This window comes from Rhea pennata, unplaced genomic scaffold (assembly GCF_028389875.1).
Source record: "Rhea pennata isolate bPtePen1 unplaced genomic scaffold, bPtePen1.pri scaffold_149, whole genome shotgun sequence".
Classification (NCBI taxonomy): domain Eukaryota; kingdom Metazoa; phylum Chordata; class Aves; order Rheiformes; family Rheidae; genus Rhea; species Rhea pennata.
Genome location: NW_026907623.1, coordinates 32,067 through 50,482, shown reverse-complemented (window position 1 = coordinate 50,482; position 18,416 = coordinate 32,067). Strand labels below are relative to the sequence as shown.

General features: G+C 73.4%; 1 protein-coding gene across 1 annotated transcript; it reads right to left on the bottom strand.

Annotated features, from left to right (window-relative positions):
* Nucleotides 1-1,279: 1,279 nt before the first annotated feature.
* LOC134154180 (E3 ubiquitin-protein ligase RNF167-like) lies at nt 1,280-16,417 on the bottom strand. Its single transcript, XM_062600894.1, is given in 11 exon segments — nt 1,280-1,540; nt 1,631-1,711; nt 3,037-3,130; nt 4,002-4,081; nt 4,084-4,106; nt 4,209-4,299; nt 7,244-7,331; nt 7,453-7,572; nt 7,681-7,761; nt 13,348-13,452; nt 16,335-16,417. Coding segments are annotated over 10 exon segments (891 nt in total). The 5' UTR covers nt 13,435-13,452; nt 16,335-16,417; the 3' UTR covers nt 1,280-1,394.
* Nucleotides 16,418-18,416: the final 1,999 nt, after the last annotated feature.

The following is an 18,416-nucleotide window of genomic DNA, read 5'->3' as shown; positions in this document are numbered from 1 at the left end:
GACCATCTTGGACACTGGATTTGGGGGGTCCCAGAGCCCCTTTGGGTGTTGGAGCTGGGTCGGGGGTGCTGGAGACCACCTCAGACACCAGATTTGGGGGCCGTGGAGCTCCCTTGGGTGCTGGGTGGGTCCCAGAGCCCCTTTGGGTGCTGGAGCTGGGTTGAGGGTGCTGGGGACCGTCTTGGTTGCCGGTTTTGGGGGGTCCTGGAGCACCTTTGGGTGCTGGAGTTGAGTCCAGCGGGGTGGGACCCACGTGGCCACCAGGTTTGGGGCGTCCTGGAGCCCCTTCGGGTGCTGGGGGGAGGTTGGAGGTGCTGGCGACCATCCTGGGCACCAGATTTGGGGGGTCCTGGAGCACCTCTGGGTGCTGGAGGGAGGTGGGTGCTGGAGCCCCTTTGGGTGCTGGAGCCAAGTCTGGGGTGGGGGGGTTCGGGACCCATGTGACAACTGTGTTTGGGGGTCCTGAGGCACCTTTGGGTGCTGGAGCTGGGTTGGGGGTGCTGGAGACCCCTTGGACATTGGATTTGGGGGGGTCCCAGAGGCCCCTTGGGTGCTGGGTGGGTCCTGGAGCCGGGTCCAGGTGGCTCCAGCCAATGTGGCCACTGGGTTTGGAGGGTCCTGGAGCCCCTTTGGGTGCTGGAAACTGGTCGGGGGCACTGGATTTGGGGGTCCCGGAGCCCCTTTGGGTGCTGTGGTGGGTCTTGGAGCCCCTTTGGGTGCTGGAGACAGGTCCAGGGAGGGGGGTGGACCCACGTGGCCACTGTGTTTGGGGCCCTGGAGCCCCTCTGGGTGCTGGGGGGAGGTGGGTGGTGGGTGCTGGAGCCCCTCTGGGTGCTGGAGCTGGGTCCAGGTGGCTGGACCAAGGTGGCCACCAGGTTGGGAGGGTCCCGGAGCCCCTTTGGGTGCCGGAGCCAAGTGGAGGGTGCTGGAGGCCACCTCGGACACTGGATTCGGGGGCCCTGAAGCTCCCCTGGGTGCTGTGGTGGGTCCTAGAGCTCCTCTGGGTGCTGGAGACCATCTTGGACACCGGATTTGGGGGTCCCGGAGCCCCTTTGGGTGCCGAGCCAAGTGGAGGGTGCTGGAGGCCACCTCGGACACCAGATTTGGGGGTCCCGGAGCCCCTTTGGGTGCTGTGGTGGGTCCTGGAGCCCCTTTGGGTGCTGGAGGCCGTGGGGGGGGGGGAAGGGGAGCATCACCCCACTCAGGGGCCCCGCCGTGGGGCTCCGGACACCCGTGGGTGCCCCCCCCCCAACACACACACACAAGAAGAGCCGGAGCCACCTTGGCCACGAGCCTTTATCTGGGGGGAGCATCCGAGAGGGGCCCCGGCGTCCGAGAGGGGCCCCGGTGTCCGGGAGGGGCCCCGGCGTCCGGGCTGGAGGGGGGGGGGGGGCTCAGACGGGCTGGGGGGGCAGCAGTGGGGTGCGCTCGGAGGCGCCGCCGCCGCCGCCCCCCCCGCCCGGCGGCACCCGCTGCTGGCACACGGGGCAGCTGCGGCGGGTGTGGGTCAGCCAGGGGTCCACGCAGCGGCTGTGGAAGGCTGTAGGGGGGGGGGGTCAGCGGGGGGGGGGGGGCCCAGGCGTCCGGGAGGGGCCCAGGCGTCCCCCCCTCCCCCCCCCGCCCCGCTCACCGTGGGCGCAGGGCAGCACCCGCAGCCGCTCGCCCTCCTCGTACTCGTCCAGGCAGATGGCGCAAACCTCGTACGCGTCCCCTGCGGGGGCCCCGTCACCCGTGGGCCCAGGCGTCCGGGGGGCCTCCCCCCCCCCCCCACACACACCCCTATGCCCGCCCCCGAGAGGGGCCCAGGCGTCCGGGGGGCCTCCCCCCCCCACACACACACCCCCCCACGAGGGGCCCAGGTGTCCGGGATGGGGCTCCCCCCTCCCCCCCCCGCCATCCCCTCCTGACCCCTCCTTGGGGTGAGGACCCGGGATCCCCCAGCCCCATGGGCCCAGGAGTCCGGGAGGGGCCCAGGAGTCCGGGCAGTGCCCGATGGAATGACTTGTGGGTGGGGGGGGGGGCCCAGGCGTCCGGGCCCCCAGCCCCACGGGTCCAGGTACTCTGGGGGGGGGCAAGCATCCAGGTCCCCCAGCCCCACGGGCCCAGGCGCCCTGGGGAGAAGGGGGGCCCAGGCGTCCTGGGGGGGGGGGCCCAGGCGTCCGGGCGCAGCGGGGGAGGGGCGGGGGCGGAAGCGGGTGCGGGGGGGGGGGTCGGGGCCCGGCGCCCGCCAGGGCCTTATAAGGGCAGCGGTGGCGGCGGCGGCGCTTCCTGCCCCCCCCCCCCCCCCCCCCCCGCGCTGACTCACCGCCGCTCCCGCCCGGACGCCTGGGCCCACGCGCGGGGGAGGGGCCCGGACACGCCCCGTGGCGAGGGCCCAGGCGTCCGGGGCGGCTGCGCCCTGGCGGGGTCGGGGTCGGATGCGAGTGAGGTCGCGGGGGGTCAACGAGGCCATGGGGGGGAGGGGGGGAATGAGGCCACGGAGATGGAGCCCAGGCGTCCGGGGGCCCAGGCGTCCCCACGGGGGCCCAGGCGTCCGGGGGGCCCAGGCGTCCCCCCAGGGGCCCAGGTGTCCGGGAGGCCCAAGCATCCCCCCGGGGGCCCAGGTGTCCGGGGGGCTCAGGCATCCCCCGGGGGCCCAGGCGTCCGGGGGCCCAGGCGTCCCCGCGGGGGCCCAGGTGTCCAGGGACCCAGGTGTCCAGGGGGCCCAAGCGTCCCCCAGGGGCCCAGGCGTCCGGGGGGCCCAGGCGTCCGGGGGCCCACGTGTCTAGGGGGCCCAAGCGTCCCCCAGGGGCCCAGGCGTCCGGGGGGCCCAGGCGTCCGGGGGCCCAGGCGTCCGGGGGCCCAGGCGTCCCCGCGGGGCCCAGGTGTCCAGGGACCCAGGTGTCCAGGGGGCCCAAGCGTCCCCCAGGGGCCCAGGCGTCCGGGGGGCCCAGGCGTCCGGGGGCCCACGTGTCTAGGGGGCCCAAGCGTCCCCCAGGGGCCCAGGCGTCCGGGGGCCCAGGCGTCCGGGGGCCCAGGCGTCCCCGCCGCCGGTACCTTTCCGGTACTGGTGCTCCGGGATCCGGCTGAGCTGCTCCCGCGAGAGCCGGTTCTGCCGGAGCCGCTTGCGGTGCTGGAGGCAGCGCACGACCTGCGCGAGGCGGCGGGCCCAGGCGTCCGGGGCCGCCCCCCCGCCCCCCAAGAGCGAGGGGGCCCAGGCGTCCGGGGCCGCCCCCCCCCCCAAGAGCGAGGGGCCCAGGCGTCCGGGGCCGCCCCCCCCTCCAAGAGCGAGGGGGCCCAGGCGTCCGGGGCCACAACCCCCATCCCAGGAGGGGCCCAGGTGTCCCCATGCCCCCCCCCGGGAGGGGCCCAGGCGTCCCCGCACCCCCCCCCCCTGATGGGCCCAGGAGTCCCCACATACCCTGTGAGGGGCCCAGGCGTCCCCCCGCCCCCCCCCCGGAGGGGCCCAGGCGTCCCCCCGCCTCCACCCCCGGGAGGGGCCCAGGCGTCCCCCCGCCCCCCCCCCGGAGGGGCCCAGGCGTCCCCCGGGAGGGGCCCAGGCGTCCCCCCGCCCCCCCCCCCGGGAGGGGCCCAGGCGTCCCCATGCCCCCCCCCCCCCGGGAGGGGCCCAGGCGTCCCCCCGCCCCCTCCCCCGGAGGGGCCCAGGCCCCCCCCCGCCCCCCCCCCGGAGGGGCCCAGGCGTCCCCCCGCCCCCCCCCCGGAGGGGCCCAGGCGTCCCCCAGGAGGGGCCCAGGCGTCCCCCCGCCCCCCCCCCCCGGAGGGGCCCAGGCGTCCCCCGGGAGGGGCCCAGGTGTCCCCGCCCCCCCCCCCGGAGGGGCCCAGGCGTCCCCCAGGAGGGGCCCAGGCGTCCCCCCGCCCCCCCCCCCCGGAGGGGCCCAGGCGTCCCCCGGGAGGGGCCCAGGTGTCCCCCAGGAGGGGCCCAGGCGTCCCCACTCCCCCCCCCCGGAGGGGCCCAGGCGTCCCCGCACCCCCCCCCGGAGGGGCCCAGGCGTCCGGCTCACCAGGACGGTGCCCGCGACGGCCGCGCCGACGCCCGCGGCGCCGCTCAAGGGCACCAGGCAGTAGCCGAGGGGCAGGACGGGCTCGGGACGAGGACGACGTGGGCCCTGCGGGGACGGCGGCTGCTGGGGGCCCCGGCGTCCGGGGGGGGGGGTGGGGGGTCCCGGGGGCGGGGCGGGGCGGGGCCCCGGCGTCCGGGCGGGCCGTACCCGCGGGCGTAGCTGAAGGTGCGGCGCAGGAGGGCGGCGGCGCGCTGCCCCACGAACACGGCCGGGATGGCGATCCGCTCCCGCCGGCGCGCTGCCACGGCGCCGCCTCAGCCGGGGCCGCCGCGGGGCCACTGCGGGGCCACCACGGGCCACCACGGGGCCACCACGGCCACCGCGGGGCCACCGCGGGGCCACCACGGGGCCACCGCGGGGCCACCACAGCCACCGCGGGGCCGCCACGGCCACCACGGGCCACTGCGGCCACCACGGGGCCGCCACGGGGCCACCACGGGGCCACCACGGGGCCACCACAGCCACCGCAGGGCCACCACGGCCACCACGGGGCCGCCATGGCCACCGCAGGGCCACTGCGGCCACCACGGGGCCACTGCGGCCACCGCGGGGCCACCACGGCCACCGCAGGGCCACCACGGGCCACCGCGGCCACCACGGCCACCGCAGGGCCACCGCGGGGCCACCACGGCCACCGCGGGGCCACTGCGGCCACCACGGGGCCACCACGGCCACCGCAGGGCCACTGCGGCCACCGCGGGGCCACCACGGGCCACTGCAGCCACCATGGCCACCACAGGGCCATGGCGGGGCCACCACAGCCACCATGGCCACCACGGGGCCACCGCGGGGCCGCCACGGGCCACTGCGGGGCCACTGCAGCCACCACGGGGCCACCACGGGGCCACGGGGCCACCACGGCCACCATGGCCACCACGGGGCCACCATGGGGCCACCACGGCCACTGCGGGGCCACCACAGCCACTGCGGGGCCACCACGGGCCACCACGGGGCCACCACGGCCACTATGGGACCACCACGGCCACCGCAGGACCACCACGGGCCACCACAGGGCCACCACGGGCCACCATGGGGCCACGGCGGTCACCATGGGACCACCACAGCCACCATGGCCACCACAGGGCCACTGCAGGCCACCACAGGGCCACCACGGGGCCACCACGGGTACCGTGGGGCCACCATGGCCACCACGGGGCCACCATGGCCACCGCGGGCCACCACGGGTCCACCACGGCCACCATGGGGCCACCATGGGGCCACAACGGCCACCACGGCCACCACAGGGCCACTGCGGGCCACCGTAGGGCCACCACGGGGCTACCACAGCCACCACGGGGCCACCGTGGGTCCACCACGGCCACCACAGCCACCACAGGGCCACCGCGGGGCCACGATGGGGCCACCACTGGGCCACCACGGGGCCACTGCAGTCACCATGGGGCCACCATGGGCCACCACGGCCACCGCAGGGCCACCACGGGCCACCGCAGCCACCACGGCCACCACAGCCACCACGGGGCCACTGCAGGGCCACCACGGGGCCACCACGGGGCCACCACGGGCCACCACGGGGCCACCACGGCCACCACGGGGCCACCGCGGGGCCACCACGAGGCCACCATGGCCACCACAGGGCCACCATGGCCACTGTGGGGCCACTGCGGGGCCACCACAGCCACCACGGGGCCACCACAGTCACCATGGGGCCACCACGGGGCCACCACGGCCACCGTGGGCCACCACGGGGCCAGTGCGGTCACCATGGGGCCGCCACGAGGCCACTGTGGGGCCACAACAGCCACCGGGGGGCAACCACGGGGCCATGATGGTCACCATGGGGCAGTGATGGGGCCACAATGGCCACCATGGGGCCACCACAGGGTCATGATGGCCACCACGGGGCCATTACAGCCACCACGGGGCCACCATGGGGCCGTTACTTCCACCACGGGGCCACCACGGGGCCATGATGGCCACCATGGGGCAGTGATGGGGCCACAATGGCCACCATGGGGCCACCACAGGGTCATGATGGCCACCACGGGGCCATGACAGCCACCACGGGGCCACCATGGGGCCGTTACTTCCACCACGGGGCCACCACGGGGCCACGATGGCCACCATAGGGCCATGACAGGGCCGTGATGGCCCCGACAGGTCCACGGGACCATGACAGCTGTGAGGGGCCACAGCGGAGCCATGACGGCCGTGAAGGAGCCGTGACAGGTCACCACAGCCATGACGAGGCCACGATGGCCACAACGGAGCCATGACGGCCACAGTGGAGCCATGATGGACCATGACGGAGCTGTGGAAGGACCTCGACAGCCATGGCAGACCACAACGGAGCCATGATGGGCCATGATGGACCACGACGGCCATGGTGGAACCATGATGGACCACAACGGTGCCATGATGGACCATGATGGAGCCATGATGGACCATGACGGCCATGGTGGAGCTGTGATGGACCATGATGGAGCTGTGGAAGGACCTCGACAGCCATGGCAGACCACAACGGAGCCATGATGGGCCATGATGGACCACGACGGCCATGGTGGAACCATGATGGACCACAACGGTGCCATGATGGACCATGATGGAGCCATGATGGACCACGACGGCCATGGTGGAGCTGTAATGGACCATGATGGAGCTGTGGAAGGACCTCGACAGCCATGGCAGACCACAACGGAGCCATGATGGGCCATGATGGACCACGACGGCCATGGTGGAATCGTGATGGACCACAACGGTGCCATGATGGACCATGATGGAGCCATGATGGACCACAACGGTGCCATGATGGACCATGATGGAGCCATGATGGACCACGACGGCCATGGTGGAGCCGTGACGGACCACAACGGTGCCATGATGGACCATGATGGAGCCATGATGGACCACATCGGCCATGGTGGAACCGTGACGGACCACAACGGTGCCATGATGGAGCCGTGACGGACCACGACGGCCATGGTGGAGCCGTGATGGACCACGACGGCCATGATGGAGCCGTGATGGACCACGATGGCCATGATGGAGCCATGACGGACCACGACGGCCATGATGGAGCCATTATGGACCACGACGGCCATGGTGGAGCCGTGACGGACCACGATGGTGCCATGATGGAGCCGTGACGGACCACGACGGCCACGGTGGAGCCGTGACGGACCACGACGGGGCTGTGCTGGAGCCACCGCGGAGCCACCACTCACCGTCGCTCCAGACCATGCTGAGCAGCTTCTCCGAGTCCACGTTGTGCACCACGGCGGCGCCGAAGCCGGCCTGCTGCGCGTGCAGCACCTGCGTGGTGGTGGGGGGGACGGCGGCGGAGGTCGGGGGGGGGGGGGAGGGGCTTCGGGGAGGGGTCAGGACCCCCCGGCCCGACCCCCGGCCCGGGGCGCGACCCCCCCCCCCCCCCGACCTTGACGTCGAAGTCGCAGTCGTAGCGGCGCACGAGGGCGATGAAGACGGTGCCGTTGGCGCCGGGCGCCGGCGCGATGGGCCGGCAGGCGTTGCTGGGCCGGGCCTCCACCACGAAGCCCTGCGGGAAACGGGGGGGGGGGTGGAGGGGCCCAGGCGTCCGGGCCTCCCCTCCCCCACCCGCCCTCCCCCGGCCTCGGGGGCCCAGGCGTCCGGGGCGGCCGCCTACCAGGAGGCCTTGGCGAGGCAGCGGGGCGCCGAAGAGCGCCGGCAGGTCGGCGAACTCCACGGTGGCGTTGGGGGCCAGCACCTGGCGGGAGCCGGCCGCGGCGTCGGCGGGCGCCCCGAACCGCCCCGAACCGCCCCGAACCCGCCCGGAACCCGCCCGGAACCGCCCCGAACCCGCCCCGAACCGCCCCGAACCGCCCCGAACCGCCCCAAACCCGCCCCGAAACCGCCCGGAACGGCCCCGAACCGCCCCGAACCACCCCGAACCCGCCCGGAACCGCCCCGAACCCGCCCGGAACCGCCCCGAACCCGCCCGGAACCCGCCCGGAACCGCCCCGAACCGCCCCGAACCGCCCCGAACCGCCCCGAACCCGCCCCGAACCGCCCGGAACCGCCCCGAACCGCCCCGAACCCGCCCCGAACCGCCCGGAACGGCCCCGAACCGCCCCGAACCGCCCCGAACCGCCCGGAACCGCCCCGAACCGCCCCGAACCCGCCCCGAACCCGCCCGGAACCGCCCCGAACCGCCCCGAACCCGCCCCGAACCGCCCCGAACCGCCCCGAACTGCCCCGAACCGCCCCGAACCTGCCCCGAACCGCCCCGAACCGCCCCGAACCCGCCCGGAACCGCCCCGACCCCGCCCGGAACCGCCCCGAACCGCCCCAAACCCTCCCCGAACCCGCCCGGAACCGCCCCGAACCGCCCCGAACCGCCCCGAACCCGCCCCGAACCGCCCCGAACCCGCCCCGAACCACCCCTAACCCGCCCGGAACCGCCCCGAACCGCCCCGAACCGCCCCGAACCGCCCCGAACCCGCCCCGAACCGCCCCGAACCGCCCCGAACCGCCCCGAACCGCCCCGAACCCGCCCGGAACCCGCCCCGAACCGCCCCGAACCGCCCCGAACCCGCCCCGAACCTGCCCCGAACTGCCCCAAACCGCCCCAAACCCGCCCAGAACCGCCCCGAACCCGCCCGGAACCGCCTCGAACCTGCCCGGAACCTGCCCCGAACTGCCCCAAACTGCCCCGAACCGCCCCGAACCTCCCCGAACCGCCCCAAACCCGCCCAGAACCGCCCCGAACCCGCCCGGAACTGCCTCGAACCTGCCCGGAACCTGCCCCGAACCGCCCCGAACCGCCCCGAACCCGCCCGGAACCGCCCCGAACCCGCCCCGAACCGCCCCGAACCCGCCCGGAACTGCCTCGAACCTGCCCGGAACCTGCCCCGAACTGCCCCAAACTGCCCCGAACCTCCCCGAACCGCCCCAAACCCGCCCAGAACCGCCCCGAACCCGCCCGGAACTGCCTCGAACCTGCCCGGAACCTGCCCCGAACCGCCCCGAACCGCCCCGAACCCGCCCGGAACCGCCCCGAACCCGCCCCGAACCGCCCCGAACCGCCCCGAACCGCCCCGAACCCGCCCGGAACCGCCCCGAACCGCCCCGAACCCGCCCCGAACCGCCCCGAACCGCCCCGAACCCGCCCCGAACCGCCCCGAACCCGCCCGGAACCGCCCCGAACCGCCCCGAACCGCCCCGAACCGCCCCGAACCCGCCCGGAACCCGCCCGGAACCGCCCCGAACCGCCCCGAACCCGCCCCGAACCGCCCCGAACCCGCCCGGAACCGCCCCGAACCGCCCCGAACCGCCCCGAACCCGCCCGGAACCGCCCCGAACCTGCCCCGAACTGCCCCGAACCCGCCCCGAACCCGCCCGGAACCGCCCCGAACCGCCCCGAACCGCCCCGAACCCGCCCGGAACCCGCCCGGAACCGCCCCGAACCGCCCCGAACCCGCCCCGAACCGCCCCGAACCTGCCCCGAACCGCCCCGAACCGCCCCGAACCCGCCCCGAACCGCCCCGAACCCGCCCCGAACCGCCCCGAACCCGCCCGGAACCGCCCCGAACCGCCCCGAACCGCCCCGAACCGCCCCGAACCCGCCCGGAACCGCCCCGAACCGCCCCGAACCCGCCCCGAACCGCCCCGAACCGCCCCGAACCCGCCCCGAACCGCCCCGAACCCGCCCGGAACCGCCCCGAACCGCCCCGAACCGCCCCGAACCGCCCCGAACCCGCCCGGAACCCGCCCGGAACCGCCCCGAACCGCCCCGAACCCGCCCCGAACCGCCCCGAACCCGCCCGGAACCGCCCCGAACCGCCCCGAACCGCCCCGAACCCGCCCGGAACCGCCCCGAACCTGCCCCGAACTGCCCCGAACCCGCCCCGAACCCGCCCGGAACCGCCCCGAACCGCCCCGAACCGCCCCGAACCCGCCCGGAACCCGCCCGGAACCGCCCCGAACCGCCCCGAACCCGCCCCGAACCGCCCCGAACCTGCCCCGAACCGCCCCGAACCGCCCCGAACCCGCCCCGAACCGCCCCGAACCTGCCCCGAACCGCCCCGAACCACCCCGAACCCGCCCGGAACCGCCCCGAACCCGCCCCGAACCGCCCCGAACCCGCCCCGAACCGCCCCGAACCCGCCCCGAACCGCCCCGAACCCGCCCGGAACCGCCCCGAACCCGCCCCGAACCGCCCGGAACCCGCCCGGAACCCGCCTGGAACTGCCCCAAACCGCCCCGAACCACTCGGAACCCGCCTGGAACCGCCCCGAACCCACTCGGAACCGCCCCGAATCCGCCCGGAACTGCCCCGAACCCACTCGGAACCGCCCCGAACCGCCCCGAACCGCCCCGAACCCGCCCGGAACCGCCCCGAACCGCCCCGAACCGCCCCGAACCCACCCGGAACCGCCCCGAACCCGCCCCGAACCGCCCCGAACCGCCCCGAACCTGCCCCGAACTGCCCCAAACCCGCCCCGAAACCGCCCGGAACGGCCCTGAACCACTCGGAACCGCCCCGAACCGCCCCGAACCGCCCCGAACCCGCCCCGAACCGCCCCGAACCCGCCCGGAACCGCCCCGAACCTGCCCCGAACCTGCCCCGAACTGCCCCAAACCCGCCCCGAAACCGCCCGGAACGGCCCTGAACCACTCGGAACCGCCCCGAACCACCCCGAACCGCCCCGAACCGCCCCGAACCCGCCCCGAACCGCCCCGAACCGCCCCGAACCGCCCCGAACCCGCCCCGAACCGCCCCGAACCGCCCCGAACCCGCCCCGAACCGCCCCGAACCGCCCCGAACCTGCCCCGAACTGCCCCAAACCCGCCCCGAACTGCCCCAAACCCGCCCCGAAACCGCCCGGAACAGCCCTGAACCACTCGGAACCGCCCCAAACCGCCCCGAACCGCCCCGAACCCGCCCGGAACCGCCCCGAACCCGCCCCGAACCGCCCCGAGCCCGCCCGGAACCGCCCGGAACGGCCCTGAACCACTCGGAACCGCCCTGAACTGCCCCAAACCCGCCCTGAACCCGCCTGGAACTGCCCCAAACCGCCCCGAACCACTCGGAACCCGCCTGGAACCGCCCCGAACCCACCCGGAACCGCCCCGAACCGCCCCGAATCCGCCCGGAACTGCCCCGAACCTGCCTGGAACCACCTCGAACCACTCGGAACTGCCCCAAGCCTGCCCCGAACCGCCCCGGAACCGCCCGGAACCACTCGGAACCGCCCCGAACCATCCTGAAACCGCCCCGAAACTGCCCCGAACCTGCCCGGAACCGCCTGGAACCGCCCAGAACTGGCTCAAAACCTCCTGGAACTGCCCCGAACCACCCTAAACCCGCCTGGAACCGCCCCGAAACTGCCCCGAACCCGCCCGGAACCGCCCAGAACTGGCCCAAAACCTCCCGGAACTGCCCTGAACTACCCTAAACCCACCTGGAACCGCCCCGAAACTGCCCCGAACCCACCCGGAATCGCCTGGAACCGCCCAGAACTGGCCCAAAACCTCCCGGAACTGCCCTGAACTACCCTAAACCCACCTGGAACCGCCCCGAAACTGCCCCGAACCCGCCCGGAACCGCCCAGAACTGGCCCAAAACCTCCCCGAACTGCCCTGAACTACCCTAAACCCACCTGGAACCGCCCCGAAACTGCCCCGAACCCACCCGGAATCGCCTGGAACCGACCAGAACTGGCTCAAAACCTCCCAGAACTGCCCCGAACCACCCTAAACCCACCCGGAACCGCCCCGAAACTGCCCCGAACCACCCTGAAACTGCCCCAACACTGCCCTGAACCGCCTGGAACTGCCCCGAAACCTCCCTGAAACTGCCCCGAACCGCCCCAAAAACACCTGGAACTGCCCCGAAGCCCCCGAAACTGCCCTGAAACTGCCCTAAACCACCCTGAAACCCCCTGGAACCACCCCAAAACCCCCCAAAACCGCCCTGAACCACCCCAAAACTGCCTGGAACCACCCTGAAACTGCCCCAAACCACCCCAAACTGCCCTAAAACTGCCCTGAACCGCCCCGAACCACTTCAAACCATCCCGAAACCGCCCTAAACTGTCCCGAAACCACCCAGAACTGCCCCGAAACCACCTCAAATTGCCCCAAACTGCCCCAGAACCACCCTCAAACTGCCCTGAACCACCCTCAAACTGCCCTGAACTGCCCCCAAACCACCCCATACTGCCCCAGAACCACCCCAAACCTCCCAGAAAGGACCCTGATCTGCCCCAAAACCGCCCCAAACCATCCAAAACCGCCCTCAAACCACCCTGAAAACACCTTGAACTGCCCTGAACCACCCCAAAACTGCCCTGAACCACCCGAAACTGCCCCCAAACCACCCCGAATTGCCCTGAAACCACCTTGAACTGCCCCAAACCACCCTGAACTGCCCCGAAACCACCTCAAACCGCCTGGAACCGCCCCGAAACCGCCTGGAACCGCCCCGGAACCACCCCGAACCACCCGAAACTGCCCCCAAACCACCCCAAACTGCCCCCAAACTGCCTCGAACTGCACAAAATCTGCCCCGAAACTGCCTCGAACCACCCCGAAACCGCCTGGAACTGCCCCAAAACCGCCTGGAACCGCCCCGGAACCACCCCGAACCACCTGAAACTGCCCCCAAACCGCCTCGAACTGCACAAAAACTGCCCCGAAACCGCCTCGAACCACCCTGAAACCGCCTGGAACTGCCCCAAAACCGCCCTGAACCACCTCAAAACTGCCCCAAAACCACCCCGAACCGCCCCGAAACCGCCTGGAACCGCCCTGAACCACCCCAAACTGCCCCAAAACCACCCCGAACTGCCCCAAAACCGCCCGGAACCGCCCTGAACCACCCCAAACTGCCCCGAAACCACCCCGAACCGCCCCGAAACCGCCTGGAACCGCCCTGAACCACCCCAAACTGCCCCGAAACCACCCCGAACCGCCCCGAAACCGCCCGGAACCGCCCTGAACCACCCCAAACTGCCCCGAAACCACCCCGAACCGCCCCGAACCCGCCTGGAACCGCCCTGAACCACCCCAAACTGCCCCGAAACCACCCCGAACTGCCCCGAAACCGCCTGGAACCGCCCTGAACCACCCCAAACTGCCCCGAAACCACCCCGAACTGCCCCGAAACCGCCTGGAACCGCCCTGAACCACCCCAAAACCGCCTGGAACTGCCCCAAACCGCCCCAAAACTGCCCGGAACCGCCCTGAATCACCCCAAACTGCCCCGAAACCACCCCGAACCGCCCCGAACCCGCCTGGAACCGCCCCGAACCACCCCAAAAGCGCCGCGCCGCGCCGCGGGGCCGCCCACCGCGTGGATGTAGGCCTCGGCGGGCAGCGGCAGCAGCGCGGCGGCGGCCGTCAGGAGGGCGGCGGCAGCGACGGCGCCCGGCCCCATGGCGGCGGCGGCGACCACCTGGGAGAAGATGGCGGCGGTGGGTCGGGCCGGCGCAGCCCCGGCTCGCGCTCTGATAGGGGGCCCAGGCGTCCGGGCTGGGGTGGGGAGAAGGCCACATGGTGTGTCTTGGCGTGACCGGAGTTGGTGTGACACGGCTTGGCGTGACCCACCTTGGCATGACCCACCTGGGCATGACCAGTCTTGGCGTGACCCACCTTAGTGTGACCCACCTTAGTGTGACCCACCTTGGCATGACCAGACTTGGCACGACCAGACTTGGCGTGACCCACCTTGGCATGACCCACCTTGGCATGACCAGACTTGGTGTGACCCACCTTGGCATGACCCACCTTGGCATGACCCACCTTGGCATGACCAGACTTGGTGTGACCCACCTTGGCACGACCAGACTTGGCGTGACCCACCTTGGCATGACCCACCTTGGCATGACCCACCTTGGCATGATCACCTTGGCATGACCAGACTTGGTGTGACCCACCTTGGCATGACCCACCTTGGCATGATCACCTTGGCACGACCAGACTTGGCGTGACCCACCTTGGCATGACCCACCTTGGCATGACCCACCTTGGCATGACCAGACTTGGTGTGACCCACCTTAGTGTGACCCACCTTGGCGTGACCCACCTCGGCGAGACCCACCTTGGCCTGACCCACCTCGGCCTGACCCACGTTGGTGAGACCCACGTTGGCCTGACCCACCTCGGCGAGACCCACCTTGGCCTGACCCACCTTGCTGTGACCGTGCTTGGCGTGACGTGGCTCGGCGTGACGTGGCGTGTCACGCGGTGCCAGGTGCGGGGGACGCACCCCACCCCACTCCACCCCACCCCGATAAGCACTGGGCGAAGTCCGGGGCACCCACCCGCCCTGCCCCGGAGGGGGTGGCCCATGCGTCCGGGCACCCCCCCCACGCCCCCGACGCCATTCCCTGGCCTTATCTGGTGGAGGGGGGCGTGGGTCAGCCATGGGGCTCAGCGTGGGGCTGGGGGGGGTGGCTGTGGGGCTCAGCGCCAGCCTGTGGGGGCCATGGGGCGGCTGGGGGGGTGCAGTGTAGGGCTGTGGGGCTCAGCATGGGGCTGGAGGGGCAGCCATGGGGCCCAGCATGGGGTTGTGGGGTGGCCAAGGGGCTCGGCACTGGCCCATGGGGCCGTGGGGTGCAGCGTGGGGCTGTGGGGCAGCCGTGGGGCTCAGCATGGGGCTGGGGGGGGGCGGCCATGGGGCCTGACATGGGGCCGTGGGGCAGCCAAGGGGCTCGGCACCGGCTCGTGGGGCTGCGGGGCTCAGCGTGGGGTAGCTGTGGGGCTCAGTATGGGGCGGGGGGGGCTGCCGGGGGGCTCGGCGTGGGGCCGTGGGGCAGCCAAGGGGCTCAGCACCGGCCCGTGGGGCCGCGGGGCTCAGCGTGGGGTAGCTGTGGGGCTCAGTATGGGGTGGGGGGGCGGCCGGGGGGCTCGGTGTGGGGCCGTGGGGCAGCCAAGGGGCTCGGCGCCGGCCCGTGGGGCCGCGGGGCTCAGCGTGGGGTAGCTGTGGGGCTCAGTATGGGGCGGGGGGGCGGCCGTGGGGCTCGGCGTGGGGCCGGGGGGCAGCCAAGGGGCTCGGCACCGGCCCGTGGGGCCGCGGGGCTCAGCGTGGGGTAGCTGTGGGGCTCAGTATGGGGCGGGGGGGGCTGCCGGGGGGCTCGGCGTGGGGCCGTGGGGCAGCCAAGGGGCTCGGCACCAGCCCGTGGGGCCGCGGGGCTCAGCGTGGGGTAGCTGTGGGGCTCAGTATGGGGCGGGGGGGGTGGCCAGGGGGCTCGGTGTGGGGCCGGGGGGCAGCCAAGGGGCTCTGCACCAGCCCGTGGGGCCGCGGGGCTCAGCGTGGGGTAGCTGTGGGGCTCAGTATGGGGCGGGGGGGGTGGCCGGGGGGCTCGGCGTGGGGCCGGGGGGCTCGGCGTGGGGCCGCGGGGCTCAGCATGGGGTAGCTGTGGGGCTCAGTATGGGGCGGGGGGGGTGGCCGGGGGGCTCGGCGTGGGGCCGGGGGGCTCGGCGTGGGGCCGCGGGGCTCAGCGTGGGGTAGCTGTGGGGCTCAGTATGGGGCGGGGGGGGCGGCCGGGGGGCTCGGCGTGGGGCCGGGGGGCTCGGCGTGGGGCCGCGGGGCTCAGCGTGGGGTAGCTGTGGGGCTCAGTATGGGGCGGGGGGGGGCTGCCGGGGGGCTCGGCGTGGGGCCGCGGGGCTCAGCGTGGGGTAGCTGTGGGGCTCAGTATGGGGCGGGGGGGGGCTGCCGGGGGGCTCGGCGTGGGGCCGTGTGGCAGCCAAGGGGCTCGGCACCAGCCCGTGGGCGGCCGGGGGGCTCGGTGTGGGGCCGGGGGGCTCGGTGTGGGGCCGTGGGGCAGCCAAGGGGCTCTGCACCGGCCCGTGGGGCCCCGGGGCTCAGCGTGGGGTAGCTGTGGGGCTCAGTATGGGGCGGGGGGGGGCTGCCGGGGGGCTCGGCGTGGGGCCGTGGGGCAGCCAAGGGGCTCGGCACCAGCCCGTGGGCGGCCGGGGGGCTCGGTGTGGGGCCGGGGGGCTCGGTGTGGGGCCGTGGGGCAGCCAAGGGGCTCGGCACCGGCCCATGGGGCCGCGGGGCTCAGCGTGGGGTAGCTGTGGGGCTCAGTATGGGGCGGGGGGGGCGGCCGGGGGGCTCGGCGTGGGGCCGTGGGGCTCGGCGTGGGGCCGGGGGGCGGCCGGGCTGGGGGGGGGGGTCTCCGTTTACCCCCGTCCGGCCCGTGACACGACCGAGCGTCTCGCGAGAGGAGGAGGCGGAGGAGGGGCCGCCGCGCTCCGCCCCGGACGCCTGGGCCCGCTCCCGGACGCCTGGGCCCGCCGGCCTGTTCCCCCCCCCCCAGCCGTGCTCGGTGGTACCTGGGCTCCAGGGCGAGCGTTTGGGGGTGCTCCGGGGGGGGGGCTGGGGCTCTCCTCCCTGGGGGCGGTACTTGGTGGTACTCCTCCTCAGGGGCGGTACTCGGGTGTTACTCAGGTGGTAGTCCTCCTCGGGGGCGGTACTCGGGTGTTGCTTGGGTGGTACTCCTCCTCGGGGGTGGTACTCAGGTGTTGCTCAGGCGGTACTCCTCCCCGGGGGTGGTACTTGGTGGTACTCCTCATCGGGGGTGGTACTCGGGTGTTGCTCAGGCGGTACTCCTCCACGGGGGTGGTACTTGGTGGTACTCCTCCTCAGGGGCGGTACTGGGGTGTTACTTGTGTGGTACTCCTCCTCGGGGGCGGTACTCGGGTGTTGCTCGGGTGGTACTCCTCATCGGGGGTGGTACTCGGGTGTTGCTCAGGCGGTACTCCTCCCCGGGGGCGGTACTTGGTGGTACTCCTCCTCAGGGGCGGTACTGGGGTGTTACTTGTGTGGTACTCCTCCTCGGGGGCGGTACTCGGGTGTTGCTTGGGTGGTACTCCTCATCGGGGGTGGTACTCGGGTGTTGCTCAGGCAGTACTCCTCCCCGGGGGCGGTACTTGGTGGTACTCCTCCTCAGGGGTGGTACTGGGGTGTTACTTGTGTGGTACTCCTCCTCGGAGGCGGTACTCAGGTGGTGCTCCTCCTCGGGGTGTTACTCGGGTGATACTCCTCCTTGGGGTGTTACTCGGTGGTACCGCTCAGTGTGGTGCTCCTCCCTGGGGTAGTACTCAGGCAGTACTTGGGCAGTACTCCCCCGGGGTGGTACTCGGGTGGTACTCCTCCTCACGGTTGTGCTCCAGACAGTACTCCAGCAGTACTCACACAGTACTTCTCCTTGGGGTTGGTACTCAGGCGGTACTCAGGCAGTACTCACGCGGTACTGCTCCATGGTGCCGGGTATTTACCCCCCCGGTGTTACTCCCTGGCATCCCCAGGATATCCCCCCCCGGGTACTTACCCCCTGGTGTTACTCCCTGGTCCCCCGGGGTATTTCCCCCCCCGGTACTTACCCCCCCGGTGTTACTCCCTGGTCCCCCGGGGTATTTCCCCCCCCGGGTACTTACCCCCCGGTGTTACTCCCTGGTCCCCCGGGGTATTTCCCCCCCCCCGGGTACTTACCCCCCGGTGTTACTCCCTGGTCCCCCGGGGTATTTCCCCCCCCCGGGTACTTACCCCCCCGGTGTTACTCCCTGGTCCCCCGGGGTATTTCCCCCCCCGGGTACTTACCCCCCCGGTGTTACTCCCTGGTCCCCCGGGGTATTTCCCCCCCCGGGTACTTACCCCCCGGTGTTACTCCCTGGTCCCCCGGGGTATTTCCCCCCCCCGGGTACTTACCCCCCCGGTGTTACTCCCTGGTCCCCCGGGGTATTTCCCCCCCCCGGTATTTACCCCCCCGGTGTTACTCCCTGTCACCCCCGGGGTATTTCCCCCCCCGGGTACTTACCCCCCCGGTGTTACTCCCTGTCACCCCCGGGGTATTTCCCCCCCCCCGGGTATTTACCCCCCCGGTGTTACTCCCTGGTCCCCCGGGGTATTTTCCCCCCCCCGGGTACTTACCCCCCGGTGTTACTCCCTGGTCCCCCGGGGTATTTCCCCCCCCCCGGGTACTTACCCCCCCGGTGTTACTCCCTGTCACCCCCGGGGTATTTCCCCCCCCGGGTATTTACCCCCCCGGTGTTACTCCCTGGTCCCCCGGGGTATTTCCCCCCCCCCGCGGTACCCCCGCCCCCTCCCCCCGCTCGCTTCCCTCACAGGAGGGGGGGGCGGGAGCGGCTGCGTGCGCCGCCGGCCGCCGCTTCCCGCCAAAACCGCCGCCGGCCAATGGGCGGCCGCCGCGGAGCGCCCGGCCCCGCCCCTCCCTGCCCCTCTCTCCTCGGCCCCGCCCCCCTCCTCGGCCCCGCCCCCGCTCTCCTCAGCCCCGCCCCCGCTCTCCGCGGCCCCGCCCCTCCCCGCCCAGCGGCCCCGTCACTCAGCGCTGCGGCCCCGCCCCTCGGGGGGGAGGGGGAGCTCGGCCCCGCCCCCGCCCCGTGACCACGCCCCTT